This window comes from Jatropha curcas, chromosome 10 (genome assembly GCF_041381405.1).
Source record: "Jatropha curcas cultivar XTBG-Jc1 chromosome 10, XTBG_Jcur_1.0, whole genome shotgun sequence".
Taxonomy (NCBI): domain Eukaryota; kingdom Viridiplantae; phylum Streptophyta; class Magnoliopsida; order Malpighiales; family Euphorbiaceae; genus Jatropha; species Jatropha curcas.
The window spans coordinates 10,408,092-10,428,981 of NC_143160.1; the positions used below are offsets into that span (position 1 = coordinate 10,408,092).

At 33.3% G+C, this 20,890-nt stretch overlaps 2 protein-coding genes across 2 annotated transcripts; both read left to right on the forward strand.

Annotated features, from left to right (window-relative positions):
* The first annotated feature begins 1,007 nt into the window (after positions 1 to 1,007).
* LOC105636847 (GTP binding protein) lies at positions 1,008 to 11,249 on the forward strand. Its single transcript, XM_012220221.4, has 12 exons — positions 1,008 to 1,215; positions 1,611 to 1,778; positions 2,902 to 3,025; positions 3,315 to 3,406; positions 4,219 to 4,317; positions 5,989 to 6,102; positions 7,144 to 7,208; positions 7,443 to 7,559; positions 8,394 to 8,469; positions 9,018 to 9,110; positions 9,912 to 9,962; positions 10,733 to 11,249. Exons 1-12 carry the CDS (start codon positions 1,129 to 1,131, stop codon positions 10,829 to 10,831), a joined length of 1,185 nt encoding a protein of 394 aa, XP_012075611.1. The 5' UTR covers positions 1,008 to 1,128; the 3' UTR covers positions 10,832 to 11,249.
* A 4,428-nt stretch (positions 11,250 to 15,677) lies between these two features.
* On the forward strand, positions 15,678 to 20,739 carry GHR1 (Leucine-rich receptor-like protein kinase family protein). Its single transcript, XM_012220220.4, has 3 exons — positions 15,678 to 17,476; positions 17,809 to 19,353; positions 19,974 to 20,739. Exons 1-3 carry the CDS (start codon positions 16,420 to 16,422, stop codon positions 20,555 to 20,557), a joined length of 3,186 nt encoding a protein of 1,061 aa, XP_012075610.1. The 5' UTR covers positions 15,678 to 16,419; the 3' UTR covers positions 20,558 to 20,739.
* Positions 20,740 to 20,890: the final 151 nt, after the last annotated feature.

Genomic DNA, 20,890 nt, shown 5'->3' on the forward strand with positions numbered 1-20,890 from the left:
AGGTATTATTTCTTAAAAGGCTCACATATCTTGTTTGATGTTTCAGGAAGTAAGTTCTTCTTTAATCCGATTTAGGTTATGTTCCTTCGGCGGAGGGCAACAGAGAAATTTTTCCTAGTTCCACAATTATTTGCTATGTAATTATGTATACCAAAGAGTTAGTGACTCCGCAGTTGTAGGATTTACATATATTTAGTCGTGTATTAACATAGACAAAATAATTCTGTAAGCTCATGTTAGAAATGTGATGTATTGTAAATTGGGCCCGAACTATGGAATGCTGTAGAAGATAAACTTGGGCCGAGAAATAATAAAATATTGAGGTTATTTTTCATTATCATATGGCCTGAATGTTGAAATTTATACTGAGATAATAGATTCTAGTGTTTCAGGCTTACTACGGGCCTCGGGGGCCTTAAGCTTACCTGGGCCCTAGTGCCGGTCCGGCCCATGGAATTGGGTCGTGACATAAGGTCTTTAATATTATTGGTTAAAATTAATATTTAGATTTTTAAATGAAAATTTTTTAAAATAATTTTGCGGGTTATTTCATAAACGCACCCTAAATTTTTATTGAAACGTTAAAAACCGTTCACTTCAACAACCAAATTAATAAATTTTATCAAAATAATAAAATAATTTAACAAAGAATTATTAATATAAAAATTTACATGAAAGTGAAAGATAAAAAATTGGTATGATTTAATAAAGTTAACTTATTTACAATCCATAATAACTAAAATTAAAACACAAAAAATTATAAAATTTATTATACATTAATTAAAATTAATATTAGATAAATAAAAAAGGCACTTAAAAAACTGAAAAAACAGTTAATTCTATAACTAAAATTAATATAGGCTTAAAATTGCAAATTTACAACAAAATAAAAAAAATTATAAAATTAATTACATGAAACTAAAATTAATACTAGTGGGAAAATAAAAAAAAATAAAAAGAAAAAAGAACAAATATATAAAATATGAAACTTAGCGCATATAATGTGGTTGCGACGCGTGCTGGCTTGCTGGGTTTGAACTATTGAAAAGAGTAAAAACTCTGTCAACTGCAAAAAAAACCCTAGAATAACTCTCACTCTCGGAGACAATACACTGCACATAAGCAAATATGCCTCCAAAAGCATCGAAATCAAAAGAAGCTCCAGCTGAGCGACCAATCCTTGGTCGATTCTCTTCTCACCTCAAGATTGGAATCGTAATTGCTATTTCTTCTTCTCCTCGTTATTATTGTTATTATTATTATTTTTTTCCGATAGTTTTCTGTTTCGGGAAATGAAAAGTTCTGCATTTATTTAAGTTTCTATTTAGTGACTTTGAATTCTATAGTTAATGATTTTGGAGTGGAAGATAAGGCTAAACCTTTATGCTGTATTAACTTTGTTATTATTATTATTATTAAAATAGTGTGTAATCCTGCCAATTTGATGCTGAAATGTCTAATTAAGTTTAGATATGTATTTAGTTTTTAATATTCCATTTTTATTTTGGCCTTGAATAGTGACTAATATTTAATTTGCTTCTTCTTCTTCTTTTAAGAATTAAGATAACAGTAAATGTTAGAAATTCAATGCTTTTTCGCTTCTCTGTCAGGTTGGATTACCCAATGTTGGCAAATCTACTCTTTTCAACACACTAACAAAGCTGTCAATTCCTGCTGAGAACTTCCCTTTTTGTACTATTGAGCCTAATGAGGCGCGGGTTAATATCCCCGATGAGAGATTTGAGTGGCTTTGCCAACTGTATAAGCCAAAAAGCGAGGTTTGTGACTCAACTGTACTTTTTGTTTGGGCTTGTGCACTGACTTGATCATGTTGGGAAGCATGATGACGTCCTTTTTTTTATTTTTTTTATTTTTTTATGGGCATTTGCGTTGTAAAATGTGTTGTAAAAAAATGGAAGTATAGATCAACTGTAAACTGCATCTGTGGTTTATGCATGCATCCATTTGCATTTGTGGCTTGGAACTTGTGGGTTAATAATAGATACAAAATTGTGGAGACTATGTGACATGATTGCAATTTTGCTCCATAGAATCATTAGGAACAGAACACAAGTAAATGATGCTTGTCTAAGTTTTCTCTTAATGAAGCATGGACACAGACATGGACACTGCATTGATTTAATATGCACAGGCTTGCATTGCTATTCTTAAAAATATTAACACATGAAATGCATGCTGGCCATGGTTTTATTTGTCGTGTTGGACAAGTAGATTTACATCTAAAGCTGACTCGTTGGTGTTTCATAGATTTTATGTACCTCATTGATAAATCAAATACAAGAGTAATGCTTGTCTTTGTAGCTAATTACCACATAAGTTTGTGAAACCATCAGACTGAAGAGGAAGTCGAAAGTCAAATTGAAACCATTGGCTGATTGTAGTTGATGTACAACAAATATCAGATTGTATGGAAACGAAAATATATGAAGACAAACTTTTCCGTTTATTTGTTCATGTAGCTGTGTCTGCTGGGCTTTTTGCACCAAGTTACTTTTCATCCATTTGCTATCTTATCCAGCCCTCAAGGTTATTTGACTACATACATGTGAACATTTTGTCTTTCTTCTCGGGAGGAAACCTGGTTTATGTTTAGATGCTAGAAAAAATAAAAAGCACGGAATGATTATATGTATTGAGAGATGCAACAGTCATGATTAGTGATATGACAATTTAACACGTTCTGAACTATTGGAATTTTTCAATATGATACAAAACATTCACTTAAGTTATTCAAGTTGTTTAAAAAATATCATTTTATTTGAAAGATAGACTTTGTTACTTAGGATTTGTATCTACTTCTATGAATTTAATGTGATGTTTATATGTTATTGTTCTTTACTGTTGATCTCTGCGCACTGTATCACATTACTTTTTGATCAGGTCTCAGCTTTCCTAGAAATCCATGATATAGCTGGACTAGTTAGAGGTGCTCATGAAGGGCAAGGCCTGGGCAACAGTTTCTTATCTCACATCCGTGCAGTTGATGGCATTTTTCATGTGTTACGTAAGATGCCTAAAACTTTAATGCAGTTCATGTCTCAATTCACCTGTATATAAAATTTTTATACTTCATGATAATCCATTTCAGGAGAAAATTTTGCTTTTTAAAGAGCAGAAAACTTCTCCTGCGAGCATCTTAGAAGATATTTCTTGTGGGTAGTGTTCATTGTAAATGTAATCAAATTGGCAATTTGTCCAGTATCTGCTCTCTGTACTTATTCTTCTACTCGTAGCTGATTGTTGTGATCTTATATGTTGTTTAATTCTCATCAATTCACTTATTAACATCATAGGTGCATTTGAAGATCCAGACATTATTCATGTTGATGACTCTGTGGATCCTGTGAGAGATCTAGAGGTTATTGGTGCTGAGTTACGGCTAAAGGTATGTGTACCAATGTGCTTATAGTATTTTCATATTCTGATACATTGTTTTTTCTTCTCTTGACTATTGATGTCCTGGTGATGGAATTAGTGAATCCAATCATTATGAAGAAAAAATCCTAGAATTATTTGTTCCAAAAGTTGAGACTACCAGGAGGATTGCACTTCTTAATTTTCCAAAAAATATATTATATACTCACATGCTAAGTAAAGTGCTCCAGGAGGATTGCACTTCTTTATTTTCCAAAAAATATATTATATACTCACATGCTAAGTAAAGTGCTCGCATGTAACATGGGTTCTTCTTTTATTTGGTCTTTCGTGGCAATGGGTTGTCTGAAGGTAGGTTGGGTGGAGAAATTTTCATTATCTTATGTGGGGGAACATAGGGGAAGTTAAATGTATATTGGTTGTTGAATACTGACCCTACCTGCTGTAGACTGAAGGCCTTAGAGGATTCCTGTAATACTCACTTAAACCATCTCACTTTTTGTTGCAGCTATATATGGAAACCGGTAAATTGTGGCAAAACGTGTTTGAAATTAACATTATTCATATGGTGGGATAGATTGAGAAATACTTGAACCTTTGTACCTCTTTGATTGTGTCTTGTAGTGATCCATTATCTTTTTCTATTTATACTATAATATTAACTGCCTGTTTCTTTTCCCTCAAATTTACTACTTTATCTTGATTTCAATACACTTATAATTCCCTTTTTTTCCCTTTCTACCTGTCATGTTAAAAGCTTATCTGTTGAAGTAATTGAAGGAGATCCTAAACCTGTATTGCCTCTTTGTGATTTGACCGTAGGATCTTGAATTTATTGAGAGAAGAATAGAGGATATTGAGAAGAGCATGAAGAGGAGCAATGACAAACAGCTAAAAATAGAGCATGAGATGTGTCAAAAGGTTTGTAATATGTTCTAATAGTCTTTCCTCCCATGAATCTGCAAATTCATTAACATATCTGGTCATACCACGTATTTTGTGAATTTTGTCTGCTTCATTTGGAAATATCAGTAGTCCAAAATTTGATATTTGACTGTCTTATTCATTGTTGAAGTGGCTGTATGTGATAATGTTGGAGACAGCTTGTCAATTAATATGCGTTGTTGATTATTTGTCTTGTTAGTTATTTAGAGTTAAAGAAATGCTTATGTTCATTGTGGTAGCAATGGAACCCTGATGATGTTTATGGAATTTTTTGGTGCTTAAATGCCTGTTCTTGAAATCTGAATTGGTTGCACAAGCTACTGTTTTTATTTGAAAATTTGTAAAATTTCAGAGTATTTCCATTTCCTGTTTTAAAAAGTCTTAAATGTATTTACGAGGATCGCAGATATAGTATCTGGTGGACCTTAGATTTGCTGAAAGTATTTCATTTTGTTGTGGTCCATATGGAAGATCACAATTTATCAGTATCTTTTATTAGATTTCATTTCTTCTTTCTATTTGTAGAAATGTGTCAGTTAGATGTGGATCCATTTCATAAGAATGTGATAAAATTTTAGACTATTTGTCACCTACTGTTTATCCAGATTTGGGAAAAGGAAGTATGCTTGTTGATGCATGGGTACTTTATGCTTTTGATTAAGACCATATAATTGCTGTTGATGCATGGATACTTTATGCTTTTGATTAAGACCGGATATAATTGCTGTAGTTGATAGAATAAAGGGGCCATCTTGTTCCTATCCTCATTATCAAGTAATGAACCTGTCCTTTTTATTTTATTTTTTGTAAATTCTGGGGATGTCCTGTTACTGAGGGTCCTAGCAGGATGTAATCCTTCTTCTCGTCTATGTGCATAAGTGCATGAATCTATTACCTACGCATGATGCTTAGATGGTTACTTTGGATGCTCTATTTTCAAAGTGATCAATCAATATTGACTAATTCACCTTATCCTTTTTAGAGATTTAGCAAAAGTGTCTAATACTATAGGAGTATTATGATTTTATCCCTTTATTTGGTCATAATATGCAACAATTACCCTGCATTTTTAGAAGTACATAGTTTTGTCCCTATATTTTGCCCCCATTATATTGTTATATCATTTTATCAATTTTTTTTTTTTACTTTTTTCGTGAATAAATTGCTATTTTGTCAAAGTTACCTATTCTATCCATGTATGTATTAATTATTTTATCCATATTTTGCTAAAATTAACTAGTCCGTCCTTGTATTTAACAGAAAAAGTTAAAAAAAATTAACAGAAGGGTATAATAGTCTGATGGAGAAAAAAGATAGGGATAAATTTATGTATTTCTAAAAAAACAAGGGTAAAGTTATGTATTTTGACATAATACAAGGATAAAATAGTAATTTCTCCTAATACTATCTGTTTCTTTTATGTATTTAAATAATATACTCTGTGAAAAAGCAGCTTCTTCTTCTTCTTTGCTTTGATTTTTTATCTTTTTAGCATACAAGGTATTGCCTGCTTAGGCTAATGAAGTCCAGAACTTATATTGTTCTCATTTTTCAGATGCTTGTAATTAATCAGCATTATGGAAATTATGGTATGTTTTATTGTGGAATATATAACTTGTGTTAAGCAGTGATTTTTCGTGGTAACAGGTCAAGGCATGGCTTGAAGATGGGAAAGATGTCCGCCTAGGAGACTGGAAAGCTGCTGATATTGAGATATTGAATACATTTCAATTGCTTACTGCCAAGCCTGTTGTTTACCTGGTAAATATTCTTTCTTTTGTGCCACCTCCTCAGTCATAGACAGTTGGGAAATTTACCTGCAGGCTCCATATTAAGTTAGCCATGCTTTTTAGATGTTCATATGTCAGCTATTATTGTTTGCCTTTTTCAACAAGTACAACTTTGTCATGTGATCTTCTGATGAGGGATGGGGTAAATTGATGACTTCTTTTCTGTCACTAAGCTAATGACTGTTGGTGAGAATACTATGTGCTCGAATTATCTAAAATTTAAAACTCTTCTGAGAGTAAATCGAGGGCATATTGAATTGGGAATTGATTTGTTTGTCATTATCTTCTGGTATTTATCTTTTAATTAGTATATTACTATGGATCAAGCAAGCTTGTTGAAACAAACCAAAAGTGATTGTGTGTTGTAGCCAAGATGAGAGTCCAATGAAAGCATCTTGTCTTATGCTGCCTAGGTGCAGATTGTTGGTTCTCATTAAGCCTTGAACCCAAGGCACTGTGGCACACTTTTTGCAGCTGTTAGTTTGTCTCTGCTATCAGAATTTCCAAGCTGACGTGCCGCTCCTAGTTTACAAATGAGAGCATATCAAATCAAACCAAAACATAAAAGTTTTAAAACCAATAAAGGCAAAAAACTAATCTATACATCTATGATTTTTTCCAGCCAGACTCACAAAGTAGAGGCTGTTGTGGACCACGTGCATTAAATTATAGTGAATTGACTATGATTCAGGAAAGATATAACTATACGGTGTTGGCTGGTACCATCCGTACTTAAAAAATGTTCAATCAATAAAATTTTTGTATTTTTATAAGTGTGGTTTATGGACCAATAAGAATTTGTCTTAGCAAATTTGATACTGCCATTGTGAAAAAGGAAAGGCAAAATTAATTGTTTCAACACTTAAAGGAAGATTACCCTGGGAGAATGCTTATTAACTAATTTGATGCAGCATCCTTTTGCAATATCTGAGGCATATCTGTTCATTCATCAAATTTTTATTCCTAGGAAATTGTTAAGGATATGGGTATGTCACATTTACATGCTCTGCAGGTTAACATGAATGAAAAGGATTACCAGAGAAAGAAGAACAAGTTCTTGCCCAAGATTCATGCTTGGTATGTCCAATGTTCTCATCTCATTTTACTATTTTGCAGTATTTAAACACCTCTACTCTCTCTCACTGTGTAGGTTTTGTGTGTGCATAATCCTACATACATTAAGTCCTTTATATTATGCTTGCGCGCTTGCATTCACATACATGTATGAATGCATTTCTACTGTGTTGCATGGAGAACAATGGAAGCTGCTCATTTACCCATTATCTTTTACTTGGTTTCTTGTTTTTCTAGGGTGCAGGAACATGGGGGTGAAACAATTATTCCTTTCAGCGCTGCGTTTGAGAGAAACCTTGCTGACATGACACCAGATGAAGCAGCTAAGTATTGTGAGGAGAACAAGGTGCAAAGGTCGGTAATGAGGAGCAAACGTTTAATTTCATAAATGTTTTTCTTAAGTCTAAGATCTGTATGCTAATTTTTAAAGAGTAGAGGTTTGACGTTTTGAACAAATGATATTGGGAATTTGATGAGTTAGAAAACTTTGTTGCTTTAGTTATGTACTTGTTCTTTCATAAATTGGCAAAGGTAATCCTCCAGCGGTATCCTCAGTTTCTCTTTTTAAGAGCTTCAATAATTTGTCTCTGAAGTATAATGACAATTGAAGCTTTTTCTTTATTGTGGATAAGCATGATGTCTTATGATTGATTTCCTTAGACTCAGGGATGGTATTATGCCAGATTGAGAGGATGATTGTCACGTAGTATGGATATAAATATAACTGAAGAAGATGGACTTCATCATATTCAGTTATATAAATATAAATAGTGCTTCACTACTGAGAAAAGTATGATTCAATACAATGGGGCTTCATTATGGCCACATGTTGAAATCTGCTGTTAATCTTTTATTTTGAGAATATTATTGTCTGTGCTAATAATCTTCAATTGACAATGGTAATTTTTAATGCCCAAACGTTGAGGCTTTAGTCACCTGCTAATCTCCTTTTCAAGTTGAAATGTCATAAATTTGGAAAGCCAGATTGCTTTACTTGCAATTACCACACTCATTCTGCTATTGCTTCCAAGTTCATAATGCAAAAGTTTTCTGGAGTTTTGCTTCGTAATTATTTTTATTACCCATAATTTATGTAGCTGATTCAAACTTGCTTGGGGTTAAGCTTTAGTTGTTGTTGTGCTGTCGTAAATGTATGACTAACTGTACCATTATCTAACTTCGCTGCAGCGCCCTTCCAAAGATCATTAAGACTGGATTTTCTGCAATTAATCTTATATACTTCTTCACTGCTGGCCCTGACGAGGTAATGATATGCATATGCCTTGCAACTTTATGTGATTGTTTTTTGGTTGCTCTCATTCTTTGTAAACCTTATTTGCTTGGAACCTCATTTAGTTCTGTTTCTAAGTACTGTGCCTCTGCAACTAAAGTGCTTCTATTTTTTGTGATGGTGAGATTTCTTGCCTAAAAATGTAATGAGATTTCTTGCCTAAAAATGTAATGAGATTTCTTGAATTTGACGGGCTTGCAATCTCATTCTTCAAAAACATATCCTGGATTTATGTAGTTTAGGAGTTCATTGTCAAAGTTCTGAAAGAAGCTACTTGTTTAATATCTGTGCAGCTCAGTAGCAGTGATTATTTATGCTTCCGTTTTCTTTTAAGGTTCCTATCATGTTTTATTTAATCATATGAAGATGCTTCTGATGTTGCTGTGCTAAGGTTTCCTTTTGGATTGTATAATTCCAGTGCATGATCTGGGTATATGTTGTGTCTATTTTTACCACCTTGATGTTTTATGGCCTTCATTTCAATAATTATCAACCTGATCTAATAATTTTGTCATTTGCAGGTAAAGTGCTGGCAGATCAGAAGGCAATCAAAGGCCCCTCAGGCTGCAGGGACAATCCATAGTGATTTTGAGAGAGGTTTTATATGTGCTGAGGTTGGTTCTGGTTCTTTTTTTGGATTTTGTTAATATTCTAAAGCTTCTTTGAGATCTAAACTATGATGCGTGGAAACTTCTAGCCATGGGCATTTCCGCGTACCCGTTTCCTGTGTAAAATACCATTTTTCCATGTAAAATTATATTTTAAATGTCATTTTCCTGTATCACTCCCACGTGTTCACGTTCCCTCGTTTCCGTTTCCGTGCAACATGGGATCTGAACTTTGAATATCAGTGAACTATTCTTTTTATGGCTGAACTTCTTGCATTTATCTTCAATAATGTCAGTTGCTTTAGCTGTAGATTTTTACTATTCATATTCATCTTCAACTTTACTATGTCAGGAAATCTTTAATTAATAAAGGCTGCTGTATTATCTCATTCTTTTGGTTCATGGAAAAATGTAGATATTTCCAATTATGAGAAGTTTGCTTAACCTTTTGTTAAGATCTAATATTCTTCATTTCCTAGAAACATTTGGAAGGAGCAGTCCATGAAAAGGAAGTTTATGAAGTGATTAAAATCTGCTTATCTCCCCATTTTTCTCCAAAAGATTGTCCAGTATGCTGAGAGATTGCACCTTGTCCTGCTTTGAAAATGATATATAATGCACTGAATCCCCAAACAAAACACCACCACTAATGCTACTGCTAACATATGTCATCTTTTTTCTCATTTCAAATTCATGTAATGCACTCACAATTTTTAGAACATTAATGGTCTTAATATTTGTTTTACTTTTATGATGATTGAAATTCCTTGAGAAATACTAATTTTTGGACTTCTTCGTAATGTTTAGGTAATGAAATTTGAGGATCTCAAGGAGCTGGGCAGTGAGTCAGCCGTTAAGGTACTTGCTTAAAACATAAATTAGTCATTGTATAATAATTCATAAGTAATTAATCCACCCTTCCTCATTTATTTAACAAAATGAGCATTGGGATTTTTAATAGACCCTATGTAAATTTTCAAGGTTAAAATAAGAGACTATTAGCTAACACAGGAAGAAATTGAGAGATAAGAAAATGGGCAAAAAAAAAGAGATGTGATCATCTCACATGGAAGTTTATGATGAACTGAACAGCCTTGAAATGTACCTTTGTGCGTGAACAGGACTTTGCATAAAATACCAGAATATAGAACTGATAAATAGTATTGTGTTTTAGGATTATAGAATGAAATGAAAAGATTATTTGCATTTTTTGGTTATTAAGTATATTATGTAGTGTTTTGGATGTTGGTCAGGGTGCCTCACGAACTCCAAGTTTTGTTGATTCTGACTTCAATTGCTATCAAGACCTGGACCACTTTATAACACAAGCTACTGTTTATTACTTGGAAAATTCTCCAATGCATAGCAAAAAAATTCTAAATTTGTTGCTTGTTTTTTAGTGTCTTGACCTTGTAAGGGTAGTCGCAACCCTGTGTGAAAGCCTCAACCCTAATAGCAATAGCCTTGATGACAATATTGGTAAATTAGTGAGACTCACCTTGAAAAATAGAACCAATAATCTATAACGTAATTAAAATCCACCATTGATGTGAGACACATTTACAGAAAGATCAATAATAGTTTGCTTCTATTTAAACCTACTGAATATCTTTTGCCTTTCGTTGCAGGCGGGTGGAAGGTATAGACAGGAAGGAAAAACTTATGTTGTCCAAGATGGAGACATAATATTCTTCAAATTCAATGTTTCTGGGGGTGGAAAGAAGTGATATATTCATGGTGGGCTGTGGGGATAACTTACTGAGTGAAATTCGATTGGGTACGATTCATCGTTTTGTGGCCACACCTTTTATGACAGAAAAGAGAGGCTCAAAGCTTTGAGCATTTCTATCATTGGATTTGATTTGAACTGTATGTTGGTGGATTCCATCAACATTAATAGTTTCTATCATAGAAATATTATTCCAATCTAAGGATGGAAGCTCTAGCACCTGGCTTCCAAAGTCTCCATAGCCTCGGCCATTCGACAAAGAAAATATATTTGTATCCTGTTTTTGTAGTTTGTAGAACTTTTTGTAAGAATGAGTGCAAAACATAGCAGAGCCTATAGATGCAGGCACGAATTGCCCACTCCCTTTCATATTGGTACGTGCAAAAAATAGGCCAATGCTGTTACTTTTTGCTCAATTTCTCGTGGAGTCAAATTCTCATCAGTAAGGGTCAAGGAATGGTCAACCAAGAGGAGGTAAAAAAATGGAACTTAAAATCTTTTCTGCGGCGGTTTTTTCTTGACCTAAATTGCCCTTTTCTGTTAAACATTGTGCTTTCAGGGCATTGAAATTTTTTATTTTTAAATCATGGAGAAGAACCAACTGGAACGGACGGAGAATATGATAGAACTGAGAAAAAAAAAGTGGTCCAATTCTATCCAATTTAGAAATTAATAACAATAAAAGAAAAGGAAAAAGGGATGAAATGGTAGTTTTAAACATAGTTTCAATGTCAATTCCAAATGGATTCATTGAACCAACTCCAACTTGACAAGGAAATAACATTTTGAAGCTTTTTGTCTAATGGAGAAGGTATAACTTTGAAAAAAGTTGTTTTGACTTTTAGCTCCATATAAAAAAATTTGCAAGAAAGATTTATTTGGTAGCATTTCTTTTAGTGTCTATTGGTACAATTGTTTTCTTCAGCCACATGATTGAATGGGCCATTGTAATTTTAGTTTAATATGGGGTAATTCTAGTCTATTTTGAAACTTATCTTTAGAGATTGTCGGTTTGATTTTTCAATTTAAATTATTGTCGGTTTGTGTTTATTTTTACTTTTATGCTCTTTTTTTTATTTTGTTAGGCATTAGTTTGTTAGTAAATCAGTGTTTTAATTGTTTAGTGTTTCCTTTTTCATTATGTTTTATTTTTTTATTAATTTTCTATTTTAATTATTGTTTGTTAGTAAATCAGTATTTTAATTGCTTAGTAATTTTTTCTATTAATTTCCTATTTTAATTATCATTTTTTTTAGTTTTTTTTTTTCTTTTTCTGCTGCCCTTTTTGTAGCCCCTTATTTTTGGCGTCGGTTCTTTTTAATTTTGTTGTCTTTATTTCTCCTTTTACTCTCGTCATTTTCAGCCGTCAGTTGTCCTTCTCATTGTTGGCATTGTTCCACGGTTTTTTTTTTTTTTTTAGATTTTATTTCTCTTCTACGATCTCATTTTTGAATGAGCGTGTCAGCGACTTAACTTTTGCCGAAAAACTATCATCACCATAGATGTTGTTTATGCTTTGTAGAGGTAAAGTAGGAGTCTCGATTCTATATATACTCGATTATATATATATATATATACCGTATTTACTTGGTCTGATCCAATGTGTCAACTGTTGCACATATATAAATAATCTATATTTAATTGATTTTACAGTATTTACTGACTAGTATATATATATATACATTATATTACTGCTAGAGTATATATATAAATGCCGTATTTACTTGATTTGATCCAATATGTTAATTGTATATATATATATATATATATATATATATATATATATATATATATATATATATATATATATATATATATATATATATATATTGTATTTATTAATACAATATATACACTATACATATCTTATATACCATATTTACCGTTATTATGGTTGTCATCGCGGGTCGTCATCCTCATTGTTGAATAACATAAGTTATATAGGGATTTGCTCTTACAGATTTCGTATTTCTTTTTTTTTTTTTTTAGAGTTTCATTTTTTCCTGTGTTTCCTTTTTTTTTTTTTTGACTTTTTTTCAGCGTTTTCCCTTTTTTTTCAGTATTTCCTTTTTGATCAAATTTGTTAATTTCGTGTTGTTTGAGATTACTTTGAGTATTTATGTTTTTTTTTAACCAAATGTGTTAATTTCTTAATTTTTGATATTTTTATGACATTTACTAAAAACTGAATATTTGAATATGACGTTTACCTCAATGCCCCTTTAATATATTCTACTTTTATTTTCTTTAATTAGATAATTGAACTACTCAATAATCGAATATTTCTCTTATAATATTTGAATTTTCACTGTTTCTTCCGTCCATGAATTTATGATATAAAAAGAAAAAATTACTAATGGTGTTTTATTTTATGGTATTAAAACAACAAAATCATATCCAATAATCATAACGGTGCTAAATTCTGCAGCAGTAAATATTGCATTTCGGATGTCTTGCAATTTAACTCTATAATCATCACCGTTATTATTATGGAAAATTTCAAGTTCAAATTCTCTTTGCCATAAGTGTTTTCACTAATTTAATAAGTCCAGAAAAAAGTTACTCCTGCTGTATTTCGGCTCATCAGGCCTCCCATTGAATTAAAAAAATTATTATTATTATTATTATAAAATAATGAATTATATATACACACAGTTGGATGTATAGCTGTGAAGAGAAACTAAATTTTCATATTGTTCATCATAGTGCTTCCCACTAATATCACCACATGAACTCTTAAAAATTGTAGGATAAGAACACTATGCATCATTTCTTTTTTTGACATACAAAAAGGACTTTGTATTTTCACTTTGATTTTATGAATATTCATCATTTCTTTTCCCTTTCATTCTTTTTTATATTTTTCCACAAATTTTTAATACTCCCATTCAAATCAACAACATGAAAAGGGAAGAAAGCCAAAGGAAAAGGGAAAAAAAAAAAAAAAAAGAAACTTTTTAGAATGAAAATAATAGAAAGGAAAAAGAAATCACCAAAAGTTAATTTAATAATAGAAAAGAAAGCAATATTTTATTGAAAGCATGGAGTGTGGGTTCCTTAAAAAAAAAAAGTGCCTCAAAAAATCCTAAATTGCTGAGCATGTGATAAAGCTGGAATTTTCTTTTTATCACTTGAAAAATAACTCTTTAAAGCCTTTTTTTTTTTTAATTATTTTTTAAAGTTGATTGAGGATAAGAAAGGAATAATAAACTAAATTGACAAAATTCAATTCTAAAAAGTTGAACACTTCTTTATAATCCTTTATCATCTTAAAACATGTGTTAACTATGCCATTACACATTCCTCAATAGGGAATATTATGCCCACTATATATAATATATATAGACATAAATTCTTTTTATAAGAAATTTATAATGGCAATTTCAATTTTTATTTTAATTTACTGAGTTTTTCCATATATAAAATTATATTTACCAAATACTTTAATTAATAAAATTATATTGATTAGAAAGTGACTGAATAGTTAAAAGATATAAAAATTATTTTAATTATATGTTAAATCCATACTTTATATTTAAAACTCTAGAAGTTGTTATTGATAATATGAAAAATATATAATTTATCAAAAATCTTAATTATTAGGCCTAAATAAGTTCTCATCAAAGAACTAGTGTAGCATTATCTCAATGTAGTAGCATTCTAAAGAACTACAAATTTATCTTATTTAATTTGTACCTATTATTATTATTATTATTATTATCAAGACTTATTTAATTTCAAATTAATTATTATAATTATTGGAGAGTGGTATTTTTTTGGTTCAATAAGATCATGAAATATAGTATTAGATACTTTCACTTTACCGCTAAGTTAAGACATTAATTAATTAAATAAAATTATGAATCTTTAATGAAATAATGCCAAATACTATATATATATATATTTATATTTGCAATCACAAAAATGTAACTTTACCCTTTAAAAAAAATGTAAATTTATGGCGCTGGCGTGGACCATCATTGGTTGATCTGTTTTTGTGATCACATGTGGTCCTTTTGATCTACTTACGCCACAACTCGTACACTTATAGTTGGACTCCAGTCCAACCTTCATTAGTCATTACCATTACATTACAGTTTGAAATTGGCCCTTCCTTACCTAAAAGTGGGGACAAACAAGACAGATCATTGGCCATGTGTCATGATCTTAGTGGTGTCCAAACGTGGGTCCCACAGGTCCCACCCTCGTCACAAGCACATATAATTGCTCCACCTACTTCACCTCTTCCGGGTGTGCTATTGGAATTTGCAAGAGAAGGACCCACAAAAACCCTGGTCAAAAGGGCAGTGGTAGGACCCACTTCCTACTTGGCACTAACTTCAAAAAGAGCGTCCTGAGTACCTCCAAAATCTTAAAAAAAAAAATAAAAAATAAAAAATAAAATGAAAACTACCATAAACAGGATTTGATAAATTTTTTACGTCCACCATGTCAGAGAGACAGAGACAAGATTCTTCATTTTCATTTTGGCGGGTAAATCCCTAATTTATTATCCTAAAATTGTCTATTATTACCCTAAAAGAAAAAACAAAAAACCCTAACATTTTCCCGCTATCTTTTCACTTTCTGACACGGACAAAAAAAAAAAAACCCCTAAAAAGAAACAAAATAATACTATCATTTTTATTTTTATTAGTATAATTTTTTAATTAAGTGACCCTCCACATGGCTTAGTTTTTGTTACACAGGGAAGGTAAAGAGACAAAGCAATTGCCTGTAAGGGTTTTGTTGTTTCTTTATTAAACAAAGGTAGGGTTTTTGGACTGCTTAACTGTTGAAGAAGCTAAAATGGACAGTTATTAGGGCCTTTATAGCTAAAATATTTCTGGGTCCGGGTCCTTTTGTATTTATTACAATCCGGTGTTCATTTTTTGGACTCTTTTCTTTTTTCTTCTTCATCTGTTTATTCTTGTACCAGTACTAATACTGTACTTTGGCACACCAAAGTGTATTACTGCCCATGGCCATGTATAACGCTTGGTGTAAAGCTCTTCAATCTGTCTAAAGTTGGAGTCTTCATAGAGGGAGAGAGTCTACTGTGCCTACATTGTTAATGAAAGTTGAGATCTCGGTGAGAAAAATTCTGCAATTTTCTCTTTCTTTAGATCTCTTAATGGGCCCAGCTATGTTGCAGTTCCGTTTCAGATAATCAATGCTTGGGCTTATTTTGCGTGAAGCAGTCCCTTGTAGCTGCGAGTTTCCAGATTCTGGCCTAACATCTGGTAAAGAGTGCTGGGTTGCTGAACTCATTTTTAGATTTTTGAATGTGAACGATTTCTCTTTTTTGTGTCTGAAGGAGTAAATGCTCTTTGCCTCGAAGAAAAGGGTTGCTGGGTCTGTTTTCTTTTTTGCTGTTAAACGGTGCTGATTTATATAGCTTCAAAGTTGAAAGCTTTACTTCTGTGGAAGATTCAGTTTGTCCCAAGTTGCTGTTTTTGGTTCTATATCTCGTTAAGCTTTACATGTTTTAAAAACCATTTGGGTTTGTTGAATATAGAAATCCCTCTCTTATTTCCTTGGGATAACTGTATCTATTACTAGGTTGGAGCCACTTGCTGGGTGAATATGAAGCTCTTTAGGCTTTTAGTGTTATCCCTATTTTTCCTTTCTTCCATGGGCCAGCTTCCTTCACAGGACATTTTGGCATTGCTTGAGTTCAAGAAGGGTATCAAGCATGACCCTACTGGATATGTACTTCAATCATGGAATGAGGAGTCCATTGATTTTGATGGCTGCCCTTCTTCTTGGAATGGTATTGTTTGTAATGGTGGAAATGTTGCTGGTGTTATCCTCGATAACTTAGGTCTCTCTGCTGATGCTGACTTGAGTGTGTTTGCAAACCTCACAAAGCTTGTCAAACTCTCTATGGCAAACAACTCTATGACTGGCAAGATTCCTGACAATATAGGTGACTTCAAAAGCCTTGAGTTCTTGGATGTGTCTAACAATCTTTTTTCATCATCTTTACCAACAGGATTTGGTAAATTAGTGAGCTTAAATAATCTCTCATTGGCTGGGAACAACTTCTCTGGCTCGATTCCAGATTCAATTTCAGGGCTCATATCAATTCAATCTTTGGACTTGAGCCGCAACTCCTTTTCTGGGTCATTACCAGTGTCATTGACAAGGCTTAATAACCTGAGATATTTAAACGCATCTTCTAATGGATTCACTAGGAGAATACCAAAGGGGTTTGAGCTGATCTCGGGTCTACAAATACTTGACTTGCGTGACAATATGTTTGATGGTCATCTGGATGGGGAGTTTTTCCTTCTAACTAATGTAAGTTATGTTGATTTTAGTTTGAATATGCTGGTGAGCTCTAGTCCAGAAAAAATACTGCCGGGTATTTCTGAGAGCATTAAGCACTTAAATCTAAGCCACAACCAGCTCACTGGATCATTGATAAGTGGAGGTGAGCTGCAGTTGTTTAGAAGCTTGGAGGTATTGGATTTGAGCTACAATCAGCTGTCAGGAGACTTGCCTGGATTTGATTTTGCTTATTATCTTCAGGTCCTTAGGCTCAGTAACAACAAGTTCTCTGGGTTTATTCCTAATGACCTGTTGAAAGGAGACTCGTTACTTTTAACTGAACTAGATTTGAGTGCCAACAATCTCTCAGGTATCTCTTAAATCTCTGCTTTAATTTCTTTCAAGTTACTAACCCGTTATTTGGTATAAATTAGTTTCAAGTATAGAATTCATTTCTTTTGTTTTTCTGAAGAATGAATTTGGTTTAGTTACATTGAATTCCATAACATTGAATTCATGGGGAAAAATGAACATTTTCATTCATTCCATGTATAAAAACGTGAAATTCCAAACTAATTCCATAAAATTTGTAGAATTCATTAATATCAAACAAGATATTAATTTTGGGTTTAATTTATACTCTGGCATACTTCTATATGGTGCAGCTTACTATGTTTCTGACACGGTAATTTCAACTTGCAGGACCAATAAGTATGATTATGTCCACCACTCTGCATATCCTCAATGTCTCCTCAAATGGCCTTGTAGGTGAACTTCCTTTGGTGACAGGAAGCTGTACTGTGCTCGATCTATCAAACAACCAATTTGAAGGAAATTTAACAAAAATTGCTAAGTGGGGTAACATTAATTACCTTGATCTCAGCCAAAATCGTTTGACAGGATCATTTCCTGAAGTACTTCCCCAATTTCTACGTTTGAATTATCTCAACCTCTCTCATAACTCTCTCACTAGCTCCCTCCCAAAAGCTATTGCTCAGTATCCAAAACTTAGAGTCCTAGATCTCAGTTCCAACCAGTTAGATGGACCTCTTTTGACTGATTTATTAACCTTGCCTACTTTGCAAGAACTCCATCTTCAAAATAATTTACTCAATGGTGCTATTGAATTCTCTCCTCCTTCTAATAGTGAATCTAATCTTCAAGTTATTGATCTTTCACATAACAAACTTAATGGCTATTTTCCTGATCGGTTTGGTTCACTGACTGGACTTCAAGCTCTTAATCTTGCTGGGAATAATTTATCTGGTTCTTTGCCAACTTCCATGGATGGTATGACATCACTAAACTCAGTAGATTTGTCCCAAAATCATTTCACAGGTCCTTTACCAAGCAACTTGTCTAACAGCCTTGGAAGCTTTAATGTTTCATACAATGATCTTTCTGGGGTTGTCCCAGAAAGCCTGAGGAGGTTTCCTAGTTCCTCTTTCTATCCTGGAAATAACAGATTACGCCTTCCTAGCAGTCCTGGTACAAACAATTCTCCAGCTGAAAATGCTAGGAGGAAACCAATCAACACTATTGTGAAGGTGGTGGTGATTGTCTCATGTATAATTGCAGTTATCATTCTCATCATGCTTGCTATTTTCATACATTACATTCGCATATCAAGAAGAACTCCAGCAAACCATGTCACTAGTAAAGGTACCCATAGACGTGCTCCAACCAACCCTTCTGGTATTAGTGGGACAGACAGTGGTGGTGCCTTGGTTGTTTCAGCGGAGGATCTTGTGGCATCACGGAAAGGATCATCATCTGAGATTCTCAGTCCTGATGAGAAAATGGCTGCTGTAACCAGGTTCTCACCATCCAAGCACAGTCATTTGTCTTGGTCACCAGAATCTGGGGATTCATTTACTGCCGACACGCTTGCAAGACTGGATGTAAGGTCACCTGATCGATTGGTTGGAGAGCTTTATTTTCTTGATGATACAATCACATTGACACCTGAGGAGCTTTCACGGGCCCCAGCAGAAGTCTTGGGGAGGAGCAGTCATGGGACTTCATACAGGGCAACACTGGATAATGGGATGTTCTTGACGGTAAAGTGGCTAAGAGAAGGGGTGGCAAAACAGAAAAAGGAGTTTGCTAAGGAAGCTAAAAAGTTTGCAAACATCAGACATCCAAATGTGGTGGGTTTGAGAGGATACTACTGGGGACCCACTCAACATGAGAAACTCATTCTGTCAGATTATATTTCACCTGGAAGTCTTGCAAGCTTTCTTTATGGTAATATTTTGACCTTATTATTTCCGCCATAAAAATTGTAGGCCCTTGAGTCTTGCTTCCAAGTACCTTAGATTAGAAATTGTTACTTTCTCCACTGGAATTTAGAAAAGGAAACGATGGTTACTTCAAATTATTCTATCTTGTAAACAAAAATTGCCAGAGATGATAACCTGAAAGCATTCTCTTTTTAAAGCCCTCATTATCTTTATAATTATTATCACATTTAGAGAAACTTAGCATATATAGTTCCTTGAAATAAGCTTTGGAGAATCTAATTACATCTTTTCAATTTAGATTTAATGCAACACATGCCCTGTGATTTGATTGTTATTTTGCTCTTTTATTTTAGCTTTGCTTCCCCTTCTGAATGAGAATTTTGTTGGTTTTATTGCATTGGAGATTAGGCATAATGCATTCATATAGCAGAACTCAAGTACATTTGCCTAAATACATGTTTTACAAAGTAATGTCTGCCATCACATGTTTTATAAAATAATATGTGCCAGTCAGTTTATTCTAATTTTTGAACATGATAGAGTCTTTAAAACTTAGATGCTACGAATTCAAATTCGCATGTTGATTGATTTGATTTTCATTTCAAATGAACCTTAAATTTTCAGATCGACCAGGAAGAAAAGGCCCGCCATTAACCTGGGTACAGAGGCTCAAAATAGGAGTTGATATTGCACGTGGCCTGAACTATCTCCATTTTGACCGTGCTGTTCCACATGGTAACCTTAAAGCATCAAACATACTGCTAGATGGACCTGATCTCAATGCACGCATTGCTGATTACTGCCTTCACAGACTAATGACTCAAGCAGGCACCATTGAACAGATACTTGATGCTGGAGTCTTAGGTTATCGTGCACCGGAGTTGGCTGCTTCCAAGAAACCACTTCCTTCATTCAAGTCAGATGTTTATGCTTTTGGAGTAATATTATTGGAACTTTTAACTGGCAGGTGTGCTGGTGATGTTATTTCTGGGGAAGATGGAGGAGTTGACTTGACTGATTGGGTACGGTTAAGGGTGACAGACGGTCGTGGCTCTGATTGCTTTGATCCTGCATTGATGCCAGATATGGCAAATCCTGCAGTCGAAAAGGGAACGAAGGAGGTTCTTGGACTAGCATTAAGATGCATAAGATCTGTCTCTGAGAGGCCAGGTATCAAGACTATATATGAAGATCTTTCATCCATTTAGCTTGGAAGTAGAATCTTTTGGTTGAACTTGAAGTTTTTCCTTCTCTCTTTGTGGTTAAATATCTCATTGGCCCCTTTTTTTGAATCTTTAATTTCAGCATTTTTAGGGTTGTTAGCTAATTGTATCAATCGTTGCTGTAAAGAAAAGCATATTTTCAATGGATACAATATTTTCAGATTTTAGCTTGCAGTGGCATTCAGTTGAAAAATGCGTTGGTATATTCATTTAAGTGAGAATCATTAATTAGTTCTTGAAGTTTTACTATTTAGCAAATAAATATGCTTCATAATTAGATGTCATTGTACTTGTTTTTGAATTGGTTTACTGTTTCTG

Excerpts from the sequence above, each read along its gene's own strand:
- LOC105636847 (XM_012220221.4), top strand. The coding sequence starts at position 1,129 with ATGCCTCCAAAAGCATCGAAATCAAAAGAAGCTCCAGCTGAGCGACCA. Across the intron at positions 4,318-5,988 it reads AGCATGAGATGTGTCAAAAG|GTCAAGGCATGGCTTGAAGA; the intron begins GTTTGTAATATG and ends TCGTGGTAACAG. Across the intron at positions 9,111-9,911 it reads GAGGTTTTATATGTGCTGAG|GTAATGAAATTTGAGGATCT; the intron begins GTTGGTTCTGGT and ends CGTAATGTTTAG.
- GHR1 (XM_012220220.4), top strand. The coding sequence starts at position 16,420 with ATGAAGCTCTTTAGGCTTTTAGTGTTATCCCTATTTTTCCTTTCTTCC. Across the intron at positions 17,477-17,808 it reads GAGTGCCAACAATCTCTCAG|GACCAATAAGTATGATTATG; the intron begins GTATCTCTTAAA and ends TTCAACTTGCAG. Across the intron at positions 19,354-19,973 it reads TCTTGCAAGCTTTCTTTATG|ATCGACCAGGAAGAAAAGGC; the intron begins GTAATATTTTGA and ends TTAAATTTTCAG.